The 19,334-nt window shown below is 48.8% G+C and overlaps 1 protein-coding gene across 1 annotated transcript in view; it reads right to left on the minus strand.

Annotated features, from left to right (window-relative positions):
- Window positions 1-4,925: 4,925 nt before the first annotated feature.
- Window positions 4,926-19,334, minus strand: part of Tmem131 (transmembrane protein 131) — a 147,774-nt gene continuing 133,365 nt past the window's right edge. Inside the window, exons 32-41 of the mRNA XM_028775372.1 lie at window positions 17,270-17,448; window positions 15,020-15,147; window positions 12,324-12,448; window positions 12,009-12,158; window positions 9,042-9,204; window positions 8,119-8,240; window positions 7,921-8,017; window positions 7,640-7,737; window positions 6,874-7,028; window positions 4,926-5,929 (exon numbers count right to left, since the gene is read on the minus strand). Of these exons, the coding sequence (XP_028631205.1) occupies window positions 5,645-5,929; window positions 6,874-7,028; window positions 7,640-7,737; window positions 7,921-8,017; window positions 8,119-8,240; window positions 9,042-9,204; window positions 12,009-12,158; window positions 12,324-12,448; window positions 15,020-15,147; window positions 17,270-17,448 (1,502 nt within the window). The 3' untranslated portion in view covers window positions 4,926-5,644. The remainder of the gene's footprint in view (window positions 5,930-6,873; window positions 7,029-7,639; window positions 7,738-7,920; window positions 8,018-8,118; window positions 8,241-9,041; window positions 9,205-12,008; window positions 12,159-12,323; window positions 12,449-15,019; window positions 15,148-17,269; window positions 17,449-19,334) is intronic.

Consider the following 19,334-nt stretch of genomic DNA (forward strand, 5'->3'; position numbering starts at 1 on the left):
TTTCTTTCTTTCTTTTTTTTTTTTTTTTTTTTTTTTGGTTTTTCGAGCGAGACAAGGTTTCTCTGTGTAGTCCTGGCTGTCCTGGAACTCACTCTGTAGACCAGGCTGGCCTCGAACTCAGAAATCTGCCTGCCTCTGCCTCCCAAGTGCTGGGATTAAAGGCGTGCGCCACCACTGCCCGGCACAAGTATATTTCTTAATTTTCAAATATTAGAATATTTTCTTCCCTGTTATTTTTTTAATTGCCCTTATAGCATCACAATGCTGGATCTTATCAAATCAAAACCAGAAATGACTTTTACAGTACATTATTATTCTTTGGAAGTTTCACACATGTGTATAATATATACTGATTCTACCTATGCCCTCTCCTCCTCCAACTCTCCTGCTGTCTCCTTACCCCACTTCGCTTCCAATTTCATGTCGTCTTTGAAAAAAAATATTAACTTTACACTCAGAAATAAGAGAGAGAATTACCATCATGAATGCCTGAGATATGAGTGCTTCTAAGAGAGTGCACGCAGAAAAGAAAACCGTCAGGCAGTGGGTGTGGCATCACTCACCTTTAGTACCAGCTCTGGGGCAGAGGCATGGGGCTCCTTTAAAATTCCCTGATGGGGCTGTCTACGGACCATGGATTCACCTCAAGTTTAATGGCCTCAGAAGTTCCCTACTTCTCCTTCTGAGGTGTTTTTTTTTTCCATTTATTTTCTTGCACTAGATCTCCTGGAACTGGAGTTATGGAGGATTATAAACCACCATGTGGGTGGTGGGAACTGAACCTGGGTCCTCTGCAGGAGCAAAAAGTGTTCTTGACCAGCGCCCGCAGTGCCTTTTCTGAGACAGGGTCTCCCTGTGTAGCCTTGGTTTTCTGGAGACTCACAGAGATCCCCCTGCCTCTGCCTCCTGATTGCTGGGATAAGGTGCACCCTGCCACACCTGACCTCAACTGGATTTTCATTTGATCTACTGAGTTCTTCGTCTCTAAGATTTCTGTTTGGTTCATTTTTTTTTCAGAATATATAATTTTGTTACTGCCATTAAATGTATGCTTTTGGGGGCTGGACAAAGTGGCCTCGTGGTTAATAACACTTACTGTTCTCTCAGAGGACCCAAGTTCAGTGCCTAGTGCCCACACTGGGAGACTCACAACTGTCTGTTACTTCAGATACAGTGATCAAATACTTTTGGCAGTGTGCTAATGTGTATATTCTCTCTCTCTCTCTCTCTCTCTCTCCTTCCTTCCTCATACACACATGTACACACACACACACACACACACACTTAATAAAAATAAATTCTTCTAAAAATGACACTCTTGCTGGGCAGTGGTGTTGCACACTTTTAAACCCAGCAGAGGCAAGTAGATCTCTGTGAGTTCAAGGCCAGTCTGGTTTTCAGAGTGAGTTCCAGGACAGCCAGGGCTACATAGTGAAACCCTGTCTTTATTTGGGGCCAAAAGAGACACATCTTGTCAGCCTTGGGGCAGCATCTAGAGTGTCAGTAACAGCATGAGTTTCTGAGCAGTCCACAGAGCCATCCTGATGGCCTCCATCCGTTTGACTCTCACACATTTCCACGTGGCAGAATTTGACTGCTGGGTTTCAACGCCTCCTTCCCAAGCAGGAGTCTATAGAACGCATTTCCAGAAGGACTGAGCTTTGGGGGTTTGTCCAAACGGCTATTGTACTAAGGTCGTACTGCTTCCTGTCTGCTGGGAACCGTGGATGTAACAAACCTGGGACACTTGTCTGGATGAAACCTGTAAGCCAGCTGACTCTGAACACATCCTGACCAGGGGTCAGTTAACCTCAGTGTTGGTTAATTTTTGTCAAAGTGGTGCACACTAGGGCCAGCTGGCAAGAGGAAGCCTTCATTGCAGGACTACCCCAGACAGATTACCTGTAGGCAAGTCTGTGGGGGCATTCTCTTGATTGATGTTTGACGTGAAGGGGATCCATCCTGCTATGGGTGGTACCACCGCTGGGCAGGTGGGTCCTGGATTGTATAAGAAAGCAGGTGGAGGCAGGCACAAGAGCAAGGCAGCAAGCAGTGCTCCTCCATGCCCTCTGCTTCCCTTCCTTGCCCTGACTTCCTTAAATGCGCCTGTGTTGTGATTGGTTTTAATGTCAACCTGACACAGACTGGACTTACCTGAGCAGGGAGCCTCGTCTGCAGAACTATTCTGATTGACATGGGGAGGTGCACCCCAATTGTGGGCTGCGTCTTCAGGTGGAAAAGGGTATTTCAGAAGAAACTTTAGTTTGCCTTTCTCCCCTGTGATCTCCCTTCTGGACACTGGGTTGATTTACTGTTGCTGTAGAGTACAACCAATGCTCCCAGGCTGCCATCATGAGATAACTCACACTGGGTTTCAGAGGCAGCTACTCCCCGGCCAGTGAAGGATCCAGTGGGATGTGTGGTTATGTAGGTTTCTGGCTCCCAGAGCCATCCAGACTCAGGCATTAGCTCCCTTTGTGAGATGGTTCTGGGGCAGTGGCACACGTGGGGCCATTGAAAGGTGACATGTCATGAAGCACTCTTCCAAAGCAGAGCCACTGCACAGATCTCAGGTTACCTTGGATACGGCCGAAAGCTGGAGGGTAGAAATACTCGGATGCTGGAGCATCCCTCCCTCACAGAGGTTGACACTGTCCTTCCCTGGCTGTGGATCTGGGTAGCAAATGCCAGGGTAGCTCACCTCTTACCATAATGTTGTCCTAGGTTTCTGTCTGAATTTTGCTGTTCTCTCTCAGCTTGCAAGCTTGTGGGTGAGCACTGAGCACATCCACATCCTGCCTGCTTGGATACCTACTGTTGGAAATATCTGGGAAAATCTGGGCAAGTCGGAACCCTCGGTCTGCTGACAGCTGTCTGGTGTTTCTCAAGTTGGCCAAGGAACATCTCATGGGTAAAATGGGAATTTGGGGAATCATCTGGCAACCTCAGAGGATCCTTATGAGCAAGCAAGTTCCTCATTGTACGCCAGTTAACATTTGTCCTTTTACTTTGCAAAGATTTACTTTTCCTTCTTATGTATGTGCTCGCAGGTTACTGTATGTACACGTGTGTGATTATATGTGCATGTGTGTATGGCTGCAGATGCCAAAAGAGGTTGCTGGATCCTTGGAGCCAGAGTTACCTGTGGCTGAAGGAGCCTCTGACAGCAGTGAGCGCTCTGTTGAGCCATCCCTCCAGCCCTCAGTCGGTGGGAAGCTTCCCTGTGCAGACCTCTGCTCTTTCCTTGGTGTAGAGATTGTATGCCTTATCTTCGCTCTCATTTCCTAAGTGTTCAAGGGAGCCTGCTAACCCACAGGACCATGCGGCCAGGAACCAGCCCCACAGACCAGCTCTAGCTGTCTAGGAAGCTCTAAGAGGAAATGCATAGTGACCTCGCTGGCTCTGATGAACGTTCATGAAAAGCAGGAAAGACTAGGTTTGAAACCACACTGCAGGATGGTTCATATATGCAGCACTGACTGCCCACTGAAGGGCACTCTGAGTTCTTCAGCATGTAACTGGCCTTAGAACATTTGTTCACAGCTCCCTGAAACCTAGCAGAAGTTGTCTGTAAAATCCTGGAAATATGGACAAGAAAAGCATGCCGGAGCAGGAAGGACCGCCAGGGAAATTAGAACCAAGATTGATGGTATGTCGCTATTGTTGCAGTGTAGTCTGTGGGTTCTTTCTGGAGACGCAGTAGGCGACTTATTGTTGTTGGAAAAGGGTCAACAGTTTGTTAAAAAGAGAAATGTGTTAGGTATGTGTAAATCTCTTTGCCTTCTAGACTCTAGTGTCTTTTAGTTGGTTCTGAAGACTCCGTTTCCAGGCCATACCACTACCTGATGCTGCCTTCTCTGCCTCCATGAAGCCTCCCTCAGCTTCAGATCCAGCCAGCCAGATAGCATGGCTGAAGTGCTAAAGATTCTCTCTTGGTGGGTAAACAGCTTCTAACTGCCCCTAACCCTCCCCGTCGACTGCCCGGGGTTTCAGGAACGCAACACTGGGCATTCCTGCAGGTAGTCCAAGGCCTTTCCTGTGCCCAGCTTCTCCCTTGTACCTGCCTCTCTTTTGGTACACACCCGTGCATATGTGGTGTACATGTGTCTGTGTAGGTACACACCCGTGCATGTGTGGTGTACATGTGTATGTGTAGGTACGGCAGACATCTTTATTTGCAGTCCGCCTTATTTGCTAATGTGTGTTTCTCACTGAACCTGGAACTCATCCCCTGGCTAGTGCAGCTAGCTTGCTGTCCTGGGTTGGTGGGGGTTTGTGGCTCTGCCTCCCAGCACAGGGATTCCAGGCTACCACACCTGGCTTTATGTAGGTTGTGGGATCCTGGGGGTTTGAACTCAGCTGCAGTGTGTCACCCACCCAGCCATCCTGAGCCTCTCTGCTGCTTTCCTTATTTCCCCCCAACCCCCCTGCCACAGGGTTTCCTGTCAGCAGACTCCTGTGTCAGGAAATCCTGTCTCACAAATGCAGTGGTGAGCTGGCACAAGGTCCATTTTTGAGAAGGGTGACTGCAGAGTGGATGTGTGGGTGGCTTCCTTGAGGGCTCTATGCCATCACAGGTCACTCAGCTGGAAACTCCACAGCTGCTCAGAGGCTGAGTGCAAAGTACAGACACCCAAGGTTTCAGGTGCCAGGAGATGTTAGCAGAATTTTTTCCCGAGCTGTTCTGTTTAGGTCAGAGGTGGAGGAAAGCCACTTCTTGGATCCCAACAGGCTTCTGGGTAATTTCCTGTCAGGGACCCTGTATGAACACCAGGAGGAGATTTTAGTAGCCCACAGCTGGCTGTAGCCCTGACAAGCCAGAAACCTCTTTACCAATCAACTGCAGAGGGACACTCACTGACGCCATGGTCCACAGTGGTGGGAAATGCAACTGGTGTGAAAAGCAGAACAAACCAATTCAAGGCTTTTGAAAAAAGCATCATTTATTTCAAAGTACAACACAAAGTTGTATTTTAAGAAATACACAATCTTGTAATGTCAAGACTTGGCTATGTGCATTTCAGTTTATCTTTAAAATAACTCAGGTATACAAATGGTACATACCTCAAGTACAAACAGCACAGAACTGCGCATGGTTCCCGTTGGGCACTCTACACTCAGCCACCGCTCATGTGCTGTCTTACAGTCTGTAATCTGCTTCTAAACCGAGATAGCCTTACTTTAAAAAAATACTCTGTATTTTCAGCACAAAGTCCTCATACATTTTTAAAATTAGATCTTGGTGCATAATATTGTGAAATTATTAAAAACCAAACTTGGTAATTTAGTAAAATTGTCACATGCCAGGACTTGTCAATCAATTCAAATTACTCCCTTAACTGTAAAGCCAAATTTGTGTTCTCACAGATAAAGACGGCAGGAAGAGACAGGTGGGAACTGGGAAAGTCAAAATTTCAGGTGGACAGGTTGTAGGAGTTTGTGGCCGAGTCCAGACTTTTGTCTACAAGCACAACAGCAAATCTCAGAGTATCATAATTGCGAGAAAGATGTGAGAGAAGCCAGTGGAACAAGCCTGCCCTGCGAGGAGGGGGAGGGCTCAGGCAGTAAGGGCCTTCAGAAGATGTCTCGGAAACGGCATATCATGATCTAGATGAGGGGCCCCCACTTCGTTTTTTGCTTAATTTTAATTTTCATGAGGGAAGTGCGAATTAGACCAAGGGTCAGAGCTTCTTCTTCCGATGGTAGGGCTCCATATCCGCCAGGGGTTGTAGGTCTGTCCCAAGTCATCAGCTGGACCGGAAGCAGAAGGGGCGTGGGCGGCGGTGGAGTTTTCCGGGCCCATGAGGCCGATGCTTGACAGTGTGTTTGTTGGAGTGGAGAAAGGAAGGCTGCTGTTGATGTTGCTGGACCAGATTGAGCTGCTGAACGGAGTGGTAGACCACAGGCCACTGGTGTTGCCAAGGATGGACTACGACAAAGCAGAAGGAACACAACACTGAGTGTGGGGTGAGCCGGGCCAGCAGGGAGATGGAGTGGCCCATAGACTTCTCTTATTTTTATTAATTTTAAAGAATATTCCAGATAGTTAGCCATAGCAGAGTCTGAGCAGGTGTTCTGATGTTTTATTGAAGGCTGATGAAGCCTGGCTGGTGGACCCAATGCATTCAGCCGGCATTCTGTGCATGGGTCTCACTGGGGCACAGGTGCCTGTGTGGGTCCTGGCTATGCTAACTTGTATCAAGACACAAAGCTAACCAAGTGGTGTGGGAAAGTGATTTGTAAAGCCCGGGGTCCGACTGACTACTGGATGTGTATAGAGACCTGGCCATGGTGTTATGGACTGAGTCAGGACTATTACTAAGAAGACAGGCTTTTCTATGATGTCATCTTCACAGCACTATCCACCCGCACGCATGCACGCATGCACGTGTGATTTTCTGAGGCAAAGTTTCTGCTATCGTCTTGTGAAGGATGAGCCCGTTATCTTTCGTGGTCAGAGGACCTCCAGGATGCATCATCTTTGAGGAACATTTAGAGTAGAGGCGAATGCACCCCTGAGCTAGTAGGTAAGGGCCTCTCAGAAACAAAGCACAGGCAACTCCGCAGCTTGCTGTGGGAGGAGTGGGGCTGTCCCCGGAGACAGAGTGGCCAGGGCCACGCCTGGGGAAGAGGCTGAGCATGGTGGACCTATGAGGAGACCAGGGCCTGGACCACAGCTCCTCAGTTTCCTCAGTGTCCTGACTCTAATGGCTCTGAAGGGCACCTTGGGCAGCGGACAGAACAGGAGACAAAGCAGTGTGACCCCAACCACACAGCCATTCCTTTACGGTGTCTCTGCTGTGTATGTAACTGTCAGCACAGCACACGTGACAGCAGAACTGGTAATGACAAGGACGGGGCTTGGACACTCACAGTGGCTGTGTGGGTTGGCGAGCTGGAACTGGGTGGCCAGGAAGGGCTGGGGTCTGTGGCTGGCGAGTCCCAGAGGTAGGAGGGGCCACTGTTGAACTCATTCCAGCTTCTCTGGGATGACTGACTGCAGGATCGCGACAGTTTGCTGAAAACTGCTGAAATATGAGACAGTGGGTCAAGCCTCCTCAGCCTCTGGGATGAGATGAGAGTCTCTCAGCGAGACACACCGCAGTGCACGCATGTGAGCTGACACAGACCTTGTCAGCTCCCACCACACTCTGGGATGTTCCTAAGAACTCAGCCACATGGTCACAATGTGAGCATCTAATATAGTCATCACCAGATAGTACCAGGATGCAACTCTTCTGATCCTGACCTCTTGGTTACTGCAAACTCACTGCCTGGCAGATGCAGGAGTGAACTTCAGACCAGAGTCCCTCTTGGAAGTGCGTTAACATGCCTTGGGGAGCACAAGCCAACCGGCATGCACTTGTGCACTGTGTCCTGTGTCCCCCAGGCAAGGGGGTTAGGGAGGACTTCCACATGGCTACCTGGTTGTGTGCTGTGTTCCCAGAAGCCCTCCACGACAGAAGTATACCCTATCTCTCCCCTAAACCTCCACATAACTTGTCACCAGCTGTTGCATTGAAAAAGATACCCCCTGCTCAGATGACACCCATGTCTCCTACACTAAGTGTCCCTAACATGTCGCATGCCTTTTCTTGTTATAGGCTTCCTACGTACAGACCCAGGGCTGAATACTTACCACCTGTTAGATTAAAAGAATTTCCAAAGGCTGAGAACGAATTGAGGGGGGTGAAGTCGGGGCTGCTGGGGTTGCTGACAGGACTCCACAAACCCGAGCTGAATGTTGCAAGGGAAAAAACACAAAATGGAGGTTAGCGAACCAGGCCCATCTACGGCTTCACATGGGGGCTCGGATATGAAAGCACAGAGAAGGGGGAACCTACGGTGGTTGCGGTGGAAAAGATGCCACCCGCCCTGGGGAGTCTCAACCTCGTTGCTGACCAGGGGTGAGCCATATACCTGTCAGAGCCATCACTGTCAACAGGAATGTGTGAAATGCCAAGGCTGCTGGAAAAATCTGATTTGTTTGAAGAAATTTTAGCAAATCCATTCCCACCTGCAACAAGAACTGTGAATTAGTGTGAGGCCCAGCTGGACAGAGCCCACATGCCATGTCCACTGTGCAGATGTGGAAGGCTGTGGGCACAGGCCACTCACCTGGGCTCTTGTCATAGCCTGCAGCAACGGCGGCGAAGGTGGGGTTGCCGTTCTTGCCTGGGAGAGAGGCCGCCTTCGTCAGTTTGCTCTTGCTACCGCTCGGCTGCTTTGCTTTTGTGTCACTAGAACAAGAAGCAGAGTCCCCTCATGGTGGTTCTGACAGTGGAGGAGTGTCAGGCACCCAGGGCTGACAGCCCAGGAGGGCTCAGAGCACAGAGAAACCCTGTCAAAGTGTTCTGGGGTCCAAGAGAGCTTGGGAAATGAGGAGTTTCTAAGGAAGCGAGGAAAAAGACCAAGGTGGGTACCACAATTTAGGGACTGGGAAAAGGAGGAGACCATATTTCAAAGAACCTGAAGGAGGCCCCTTGGCAAAGAAACCTGTCAGAATATCAGCCAACTGGTGGGGCTGACAGGACAGGTCCATTTATCAGGGCTCCTTCCATGGGACATGGTTACACTGGGGGTCCCCAATAAGTAAGCCCCCTCTATCCCATCGGTCACTGCTTCTGCTGACTATTCTGCAAGGAGCCTGTCTGGAGGTCATGGTGCCTGTGTAACACAAAGCCTGTTGGCACAGAGGGAGGCCATGTGCTTCTGAGCATGTGTCACTCTACAGCATGTTACAGACAGTGACAGCCAAAGTGCCCTGAGGTGAGCCTGCTCGTGCACTCCATGTCTACACTTTAGGTGAGGAGCCTGGTTGTGGGATGCTTGCCACACAGTTCTAGAACACAGTGACAGACTTGTTCACAGACAGGATGAGGTCCCTGCTGGGGTCAGGCACCTGGAGCACAGGAAGAGCACATCCCATGTAAAGGACCTAATAATGAAAATGGGCTCATGTGAAGCAGGGGCAGGAGTGTGGCGTCTGCGTGTCACTGTGACAACTGTGAGTCAGTGTGAGGTCGGAGTGAGCAGCCTACCTGCCGGAGCTGTTGACAACGCTGCTGTAGCTGCCGCGGGATGTGAACGGGCAGGGAGCGGTGGGCAGAGAAGGAGAGGCCGGTGTCGGCGAGGTCTGGCGTTGTTTTAAGAAAATGTCTGCATTGAGGGTTTGCAGAGACAGTTTATAAAGACTGTCAGTAGCTGGAAATTAACAAAAGGTCCATTAATGTGAGTTTCATCTGGACGCTTCAAAATCAGTTATTTTTGATGTGAAAGTCAAATGCTTCTATAAAGAAAACAAAGGAAGATTTTTGCATTCCACTTAAAGGCTCTACGAGAAGGGGAAATGTGCATCTCTTGGTGCCCTTGGGCTCCACACACGCAGGGCAGGGTAGCTGGCTTCTTCATGGCCACCCCATGAGCAGCTGAAGCCACTGTCTGAGGACCAGAGGGAGGCTGTGCCTCCTTCCTGGTTAAACTTGCAGCAGATGAAGTGCACAGGCCGAATGCCCTCAAGACTAACAAGATTCCTTGTCTCAGCCCGGTGTGAAGGTGTGACTGTGGCCCACCGTTTGCAGGGCTGTGGCTCTTAGTATTCCTAGGCCTGTAAAAATCTACATAGCTGCTTTAAAAACTTTACAATAGCTGGGCGGTGGTGGCGCACGCCTTTAATCCCAGCACTTGGGAGGCAGAGGCAGGCAGATTTCTGATTTTGAGGCCAGCCTGGTCTACAGAGTGAGTTTCAGGGACAGCCAGGGCTACACAGAGAAACCCTGTCTCGAAAAACCAAAAAAACAACAACAACAAAAAACTTTACAATATTTCAATGTCGTGTCTGTACTCAAACTGGAAGGAGGAGTGACAATAGAAGATGTGTCACTCGCATAGCTGCTGTGTGTCCCTGGGTACTGCTCCTAACTGGCTCACGACAGGGCTCTGTCCAGTTGTGCACGACACACCGCAGCCCCTGGGGCCCCTCCCAGTCCGCCCTGTCGGCGCTGTGCTGATCTCGTGTCTCTGATTAAGCTGTCCAGCACCTGCTGCTGCTCTCTCAACCCTCAGGGGCATGTCAGGAACCTGTGACATCAGTGCTAAGCATAGCTCCATGGTCAGGGTCACCTCCCTTCTCTGCCCCAGAGGCACTGATAAGCTTAGCCATTGCTTCAGTCTGCAGCCTGCCCACTCTTGACCATAAGGTGACCTCTCTGTAGCTGCTCTGCGGTTGCTCATGCCCAGTGCTCGTCACAAGTGCTGTGCGTGTGACATTTCTTGCCTGAGTTGTTCACAAGCTTCTTGGAAGTCTCCAGAGCACAGTACACTTATCCAGCACATTGATGTTGAAGGGTGACTTTGTACACATGCCCAGATCCTTCCTTCTCTGACCTGCCCTGGTGAAAGATGGAATTCTGGGAGGAGGCCACTCTCTGGTCTGGTCTGGATAGGAACTCCACCCAAGGCCGGTGTGCTGAAGGCTTGCTCCAACACCAGTGAGGCTGTTAGTTGCTTAGCAGCTCAACAGATTATGAAGAAGTTGCCTTCACAGTCACATCCCTCCCTGTCCCCTCTTCTCTGCTTCCATGCTGCTGAGGTGAGCAGCTCTGCCGCAGCCTGCTGTCATGTTTTCTGCTTTGCTTCAGACCTAAAAGCAACAGAGCCAGCTGGCTGTAGGCTGACTCTGCCACCTGTAAGTGCAAGAAGCTTTCCTGCTGGGTTATTCATCACAGGGGTGTGTGTGTGTGTGTGAGTGTATGTGTGTGTGTGTTGGCTTGTTTCTCCTGAGAGCAGTTGGGGAAGTTCTGTGTGCAGATGCGCTTGACAAAGGCAGATGGAATGGAACTGAGGTCAGAACAAGCCTAGAATGAGAAGAGAACCTTCACATTGCTTTGCAAGGTTAGAGAACCTCTGGCTTCAGGCACTTCTCCCCTGGGGTAGCCTTCCTTGGCATTTTCTCACCTTTTAAGCCATGAAGAACAGTCTTGGCTTCCTTTATTGGTACAAGGTTTTTGCTGGCTAGTCTTATGTCAACTTGACACAAGCTAGGGCCATGTGAAAAAAGGGAACCTCCCACGCAGAGGGAGGTATAGCCTCCCACCCAGAGGCTATAGGTAAGCCTGTGATGCATGTTCCTGATGGACATGGGCGTGGTCAGCTCACTGTGGGCAATGCCACACCAGGTGGTCCTGGGTGCTATGAAATTGGGCTGAGGGAACACGCCAGTAGGCAGTACTGCATGGCCTCTGCATCGTTCCTCCCTGCGTGAGTCCCTGCCATGACCTCCATGAAGACAAACTATGGTGTGGAGGCATAAACTGACTGAATCCTTTCCTCCTCAATGGTCATGGTGTTTCATCACAGCAATAGAAACCAAAGCAAGGGAAACCTCCAGCCAAGGGCTGCTGAATGGATCCTGACCGTGCACACGGGATACAGTCCCTCTGACTAATGCTTTGTCTTGACTCAGCCTTAGTGGGCAAGCCTAAGGCTCTGATGCCAACAGTGTCCTGCAAATATGCACTTGAAGGTGGGGTCTTAGGAAGATGGAAGAGCAAAGGGAGGAGCAGGAACATTGGGGACTACAGCAGTAGAGGTGTCCAAAAGGGACAGTGACAGTGTGAACTGGACACTCACTGGCTTCCTCTGCCCACGTTGGAGACAGCAGAGTCCTGGCAGAGCTGTCCAGTGGGGCTGATGGGGAGAGCAAAGGTTATAGGGCTTGGGATTAGGCCAAGGTATTCTCTGAGCAGAAAAGCACGGAAGGGCTGTACAGACATGGGCCTGGTTTTCCTCCAGCTGGCTGAAGAGCTCTGGCCTCTTTTACCTTCTCTGGTGTAAGCAGCCCAGTCTCTAACACCGTTCCTTGTCCCTGGCCAGACAGATGCACTTTGGCTAAAGTTGGCTACAGCAGGCCACCCACACTGGTCACTTCTGGAAACAACATCCCCATCCCGCAGCGTCTGGAGCTGGGGGTAGCCATGGACCACAGTGGCTTCTAAACCCATACTTACAGCTGCTGGGCTTGTGAACTGGCACAGCATCCCACTCTGGTGGAGGAGAGTCTTTTTCGCCCTCTGAGCTACTGGTATTGCCTAGTTCGTGACTGCTGGGGAGGAACTTTGAGAGGGCAACTGGCCTGTTTTCCACTAACTTATTTGTACCTGCACAGAATTCAGAAAGGAAAGTTAATGTGGGAACGTTTCCCTCTCCTTAGTCTGCTTCAGTGAGCCCTCAACACAGCCTTGGCTTCACAACACAACCACCACTGTGTACTGGCAGTCATGCAAACAGTGAATCAGAAATACCTGTGATCGACATGATAATACCTTTTGTTTTCTGGAGATTTCGTGATTTGGATCCACTTGTGAGTGTAGTTGGAAGAGGGATCTTGGCTGGGAGATTTCTACGCTGTTTATTTTCCAGTGAGGGAGTGTATGGTAGTTCAAAGGAACTGAAAGACAAACAAGGATTCAGACACCATTGGTCCTGATGTTTGGAGCAAGGCTGTAAGTCATCAAGAACGGAATTATCCCTGAGTTCAGCTGTATGCCTTGTTTATAAGGTTTCTAAGACATTGCCTACCCAGTTCTCAACTTGGACTCTGTGCTCTAGGCATTCTGGGAGTACGAGTGTCTGTGTATATGTATATGCGTGTACAGTTGAGGGTCTAACCTCTGCTGTCCTGCTTCAGCACATGTGTGCATGAACTTGCTGCATGAAGTCAGCAAGGGCAGCTGTGCTGTGAGAGAGCCTTCCCAGGACCCTGTGCTCCTGACTGTGCTTTCCAACAGACACTCTGATGTGAGTGGGAGCCAAGTTCTAGCCTCTGCAGACATCAGCTCAAGTACTGTGGCACGAGCAGGAATGCTGGCGGGGGGGACAAAGGTGTTCCTCACAACTCTGCTTCTGTGTTGCCCACCAAAGTCAGTCAGGCCTTGGGAAGGCTGGTGACAGTGTTGGCTGCTGATGGCAGGAAAGTTGACAGTTTGCTTGTTGGGACAGATCTGTAAAGTCTATACAAATTTTATTTTCTTCTTTTCCAGTGCTGGGTACTGAGCCTGGAGCTCTGCATATGCTGGTGTGGTTCTTTCCCACTGAGCTTATTCCACATTTTCTTTATTCTGAGACAGGCCTACTGAGTTGTACAGGTTGGTTATGAAATTGCTGTGCAGCTCACGCTAGCCCTTGAGGTTTTGATCCTCTTCAGCCTTTGAGAAGCTAGATTAAAAAACAGCCCCCCCCCGCCCCCCGCCTACACCCAGCCTTGACCAGAAATCTTTTGAGCCGTGCCTCTCACACGTCCTTAAGCATGCTTCCTGTCCCCGACCTTATGTGTGTAATGTCAGCATATCCCTTAGACCCCATCTTGCTCTGGTGTTCAAGCTCTTTCTGTACCCCTCTAACCCCAAGTTCTCATCTCTAGCCTGCTGCTAATTTCTGTTAGTTTAGACATCAAAGTAGTCCCAGCTTCTCAGACCCAGTAACCCCCAAATCCTCATGGCTCTTCTGTTCACTGTTAGACCAAGAAACTAAGGAAGGCCAGCGTGACTTCATGTAAGAGCACACACTGCAAAGAAGCTTGTTTAGACTTTATAAGGCGGTAGGTCTGAAGGACACTTGCTTTTGCATAGTTCACAAAAATGCCCATTTTTTTCTTTTCCTTTTTGGAAACAGGGTCTCACTATATAGTTCTGGCTGGCCTAGAACTATGTAGACCAGGCTAGCCTCCAACTCACCAAAACTGCCTGCCTCTGCCTCACAAGAGTTGGGATTAAAGGCACTCTGCCAGGGTCCTTAAGTATTTCTGAAATTAGTTAAAAGAGATAACCAAATGGCCTCTGTTATTCTAGACAAGTAAAGTTTTAAGTAGCCTAACAAACTGGAACAACAACAACAACAACAACAACAACAAAGGCCCCACCCACCCCCAAAACAAACACAAACTCTAAGAATGCCATTTATGGACAGTGTTAACACAATCTGCTCTTCTACTTCTGGCTGACAGAGTTAGTTTAAAATTCCATATTCTAAAAATGGCAGAAGACTCCCAAACCACAGACACTCTGCCCACTGGTAGAGGTTGTATGAGCTATTTTTAGGTAAGTCATCTGTAACTGTGGGGGTGTCTATTTTATTTTACAAAGCTTAACTTTGCCACTGTAAAATTAATAGCTTTAAAGAAAAAAAGGTGCCAGACTATTTTTTGCTAATTCAACATTCCTAAATTAAGCCAGATGGTTTCCAGAAAAAAAAAGTTTAGAGCTTTTAAATACAATGGACAACAGCCAACTGGCTTGAAATGATTCCGTCATCAAGGGTGAGAGAGGTTCAGACGGCAGCCTGATCTTCGTTCATGTCTCACACACTGTGTGGCCCTTTCTAGGGCACACGGTGGTGACTGAGGCAAGGGAGGCTAACAATGACAAGAGAAGCCTCCGTCCTTCACCTCCAAAATGCTAACACTGACATCAGTTCATCAGGAAGACGGTAGCCCAGTTTATGAAATTATGAAGAAGTCTTGGTCAACAACGCAGCAGCTCAACACCTCCATTTTGTTGGGGAGCAGTCCATAGCAGCCTCCTATGGGGCCTGCCTGAATTCTGCCCTGTGGGTACTAGAGTTCTCCATGGTAGACTTGGGGACACCATCCCAGAACATGTTTCAGGCAAGAATAACTCTTCTAAGGTTTACAGCACAGAATTCTAGATCCCAACTGCATCTCTGGGTTCGTGACACTGTAGACTCCAAGTTCTTGAGAAAAGTTTGCTCCTCCCAGCGGATGCCCCGTCCAGGTTACATCTGTCCACATGGTGTTGTGGGTTTGTTTTAAACCAAGCCTTCACAACAGAGCGCTAACTCCGCCCTTCACATACTTGCCATCAGAAGTAGGTACATGCTCCTAAAGCATCCACCTGACCAGTAGACGTTAGACATAAGAGGATAGTGCGTGGCTTCTGCTGCCCAGCCCCTTAGAGAAGTGACTGGAGCAGTGGCCGGCTCCCAGCAGCCCCACGACACTCACCTGCCTTTCCCATCTGCTGGCACGTCTTTCTTAGCATTGAGGAGCTTTTTGCTCTTTGGCTTCACTTGAGACGGCTCACTCTCCTGTTTTTCAGGCACAGGTGGTCTCGACTTGTGCTTCTCTGTCTCCTGTAAGAATGCAGATGCAGGTGCTCAGACGGAGCAGTAAGATGGAAATGAAAACAACCCAAGGTACAGCTATCCATGTCAGACGCAGAAATGACAATTCCCCTTTCAGACAGAGCCCCACTGCAGAGCTCCTTGCTGGCCTGGAATTTTCTATATAAATCAGACTTGGCCTTGAAATCAAGGTTCACATGCCTGGGCTTCCTGAATGCTAGGTTTACAGGTGTACAGTACAATGCCTGTCCACATAAACTCCTTTTTTGAAATCTGTTGTACCTCCGTCAATGCTTTAGCTGTTTTTAACTTAGTGTAACCATCTTCTGATGAGTCTGAAGTAAAATTCATTTAGATTACGTTTATGTTCAACAGGAGGGTGGGCAGTGGTGGCACTAATTATAGTTGGTAGCTTCTTACTAAAGTAGTAGGAGTAAAAGCTGGCCTCTGCTTATAAGACAGACCCAGCAGAGGTTACAGTGCTGTGTGTATGTATGTATGCCTCAGTACCTTCTCCGCCAGCAAGTGCCCTGCTGCTCTGGTCATTTGCTAAAATGGGAATCAAGTCCAATGCTCCAGCACACGTTACAAATGAAATGAAGTACACAGGGCACCAGGCCAACTGCAAGGCAATGCAAAGGGGACAGGCAGACAGTGGACAGGTGGACATGCCATCCTATGTGAAACATGAAATCACCCGGTGAACAGAGCTGGGACTGTTATGAACTGACTCCTTAGGCCATTAGATGGAAACCAGAAGCCAGATTCTGACCCACAGAGTTAAGGGCTGCATAGACCATCTTAGGTCTCAACACACTCACCTACAACAAAAACTGCCAAAGGCGAGTCAGAGCCTGCCTTCCTGCACAGCACTTACAAAGTCACACTGCTGGACATGTGCACAGGGGTGGCATGCCAGTGTTCTGCAGCATTATTCTGAATGTTGGCTGCTGACTCCATGTGCTGATGATGTCCTAGGCTGGGCTCTGATCCCATGTGCTGATGATGTACTTACTAGGCTGGGCTCTGGTTCCAGTGACCACTAATGGCATCTTGAACCGACATTTTTGAGAATTCTTGAATTTCGGTTTCTTTAAAAAACACAGAAATTGCCAGGCAGTGGTGGCGCATGCCTTTAATCCCAGCACTTGGGAGGCAGAGGCAGGCGGATTTCTGAGTTCGAGGCCAGCCTGGTCTACAGAGTGAGTTCCAGGACAGCCAGGGCTACACAGAGAAACCCTGTCTCGAAAAATACAAAACCAAACAAACAAAAAACAAAAAACAAAACAAAAAAACCCCACAGAAATAAGAATATGTTTTCATTTTAATCCCAGGTATAGGGTTGTAAGGCTGCTTCGACTGTCCATAGCAGCTGACCATGATTTGCCTTGTGCCCTAGCAGAAGTATGGTTTTGCCAGCTGCAAATAATTTCTGTGATTGTGTGATGTTTGGAATTCCAAGAACTTTTCAGAGGGAACATAAATCTGAAGGCCCCGAGAGGCGAGGTGGGTGGTTATTGGTTGTTTAGTGAGGTTTGGTTGTGGTTTGTTAGTGGCCATGTTCAAAGAAGAAACAAAAGGAAAGAAATTAGGTTCAGAGAACTCTTTCTCCTCTATCCTTGTTTTTTCTCTTATCTAGTGTTAGGGGGTGAAGTGGGGGTGGGGGTTGGATAAAGGGTGGAAAAAAGAAGAACCCACAAAGAAGCAAAGACCAGCTATGGTACTCCCTCTGGGAGAGCCACTACTGCCCCTGCCTTGGGGGTGACCTGTTACTGAGCCCTGCTCCCAGCATTGCTAGACAACTGTTACTGAGCCCTGCTCCCAGCATTGCTAGACAGTGAACAGCTTCTGTTCTTTCTGCTCTTTGATGTTTGCAGCCATGAACAGACTTCATGAAGCTGTGTGTTAACTTTGCTAACTAGCGAACCGCTGCACGGTAACTTCAGCTTTTGACTAATATTTCCAAATGCTCTTCTTTGGGGTAAACAAAGTCACCCAATGGCAGAGCAGGGGGAGAGTGCAGGCATGCTGAACACACAGGACACATGCTCAGCAGGAGAGATATGATACATGAAACATGAATTTGTATTGAGCTAGGTGGTCTGAGGTCCCCTTGCAAACACCCACGTACCTCCCTGAGGAGTGGCTCTGTGTCAGGGTTAGAGGTCTCTGTGGTGGTGGAAGAGCTGTCATCGTCAGCCAGAGTGTCCTTCAGCTCATCCTCCTGGGGCTTCCCCTTGCCCCTCTTCTCCTTCTCCTCCTGCTTCTTTGGAGGCTTGGCCTTGCGTTGTTGGAGAGATTTCCCTTTCCCTGGGGATGAAAACTTGGAGTAAAAACAGAGCTTAATCAAACAGTTTCAAATGCAAAACTGTTCCTCGTTCTGTTAGGAGCGACTGGACTCTTTCTCTAGTTTTTCCTTTTTGACTTACAGCTGCCTGCCAGGTTTGTCCTTGTGAGGAGCTTTTTTAAAAAGTCAACTTTGTTGAGACGCAGCTGATGTGCAATGGGCTATACTCCTCTTACAAGTACAGTTTGGCAAGTTTGTCAGCAGATCTGGCAAACTGGCCTGAAAATGTTTGCCAGAAGGTGATGGAGCTTTTAAAGAGTCCCAACAGAGAAAGGCAGAGGCTCTAGTGTACTGGGAGATAGAACGTCGTTGGTGGTGTGTCACCTGGGGGGGTGCTAACGCCCCAGCTGCGTCCAATCCTGGTTGGTCATTTGCAGGGCTACAGTGAGGAATTACAAAAAGCCCTTAGAACAGCAGTGGACACACAGTGTCACTAAGGACAGAGTAAAACAGAAAGCTTAGTGATTTAAGAGATCCGGATGCTCCCAGAACCAACTGCAGCATAGCCTTAGCCATGTCTCAAGAGCCGAGAGTACAATACTGAACAAGTAGGTCCTTGCACCATCTCTACAGAGGCTAGAGAGGCTTGGGAATCTCCAGATTCTAGCACCTCCAACTGAGCCCCCAGACCTCAGAGGCCACACTTGAAAGTGTCTGTGCAGCGTCCTTTCCAAACACATGAGTGAACATAGTGATTTCCTACTTGACTTAGATCCAGACTTCTGATACTAATCTCAAACAATGAAAACTCCACCTGGGGATGAGAATCTTGGCATCTGTAATGGACTGGCAAAGCAGAGCTGGGGCTAAATCTGACCCATGCTTGTTTTGTATGGTTTGAAGGTAGAGTAACAGTTTTAAATAGAAAAACAAAAGTCTGTCCTTGCTTGGCAAGCACTTCCCCACTGGGCCACACCCCAGTCTCACTGGCCTCTACAGTGCTATGTCCAGCACCTCATGGTGGAGTAATGGTTTACAGCACTCTCCTGACTGCACAGCCAATGTTCTCTGGCTCCTCCTTCAAACATGGTTCTAGGACACTGCAGGAGGAGTCTTCTGGTTTCATGGGGAGGCTCAGAGCTATGACAAGCCTGATCATGCTGTTTTTGGAGCTTTGGACTAAGAAAATGGTTGACTCCTGTAAATGGGGCTCGACTGGCCGCCCTAGGAGCACGGAAGGCAGCAGTGCTGAGAACAATGAGGGCTACGAAGGCCCAGCTTGAGAGGTTTCAGGGGGAAAGAAAATCAGAGACCACTCCTGGGATATTTTGGCATAGACTGGCTGTTTTTTGCTCTTGCCTTAAGAATCTGGCTGAGGCTAAACTGAAGAGTTTGTGGCTAATTGTCTTAACAGAGGAGATTTCAAGGCAGCTTAATACTGACTCTTTCTCGTGGTTATTAGTGACCACTTTTATGCAGATCTACAAAGAGAAAGAGCAAGCAGAACAAAAATCAAAACAACAACAACAACAAAAACAATCTGCGTGCCAGTAGATTTAATGTCAGCGCCAAGTCCTGTGCTCAAAAATAAAATAAATGTTCTGGTGCAAAATAAATAAGAATAAAGGAAGTAGTGTCCTTGAGGCAAGACCTCACCCAGCTAATCTTGCAATTTGTTAAAGAAAAAGGTCTAAGGGATTTCTCTGGTCCCCAAATCAGCAACAAACCCAAGCTCATACAGATGTAATCCAAGGAGAAGACCAGGCTCCATCCCAAACAGGCAACAGACATCACTGAACAGGAGGTTCTGGCTTTAAAGTCATGAAGGACTGGAGTAAAAGGTGTGGTTAAGGAAAGCTGCTGAGGCCAGGAGTGTGGCTGGGGAATCTCTGCATGGAGGTCCACGGAG

Source organism: Grammomys surdaster, unplaced genomic scaffold (genome assembly GCF_004785775.1).
Source record: "Grammomys surdaster isolate TR1022 unplaced genomic scaffold, NIH_TR_1.0 255, whole genome shotgun sequence".
Classification (NCBI taxonomy): Eukaryota; Metazoa; Chordata; class Mammalia; order Rodentia; family Muridae; genus Grammomys; species Grammomys surdaster.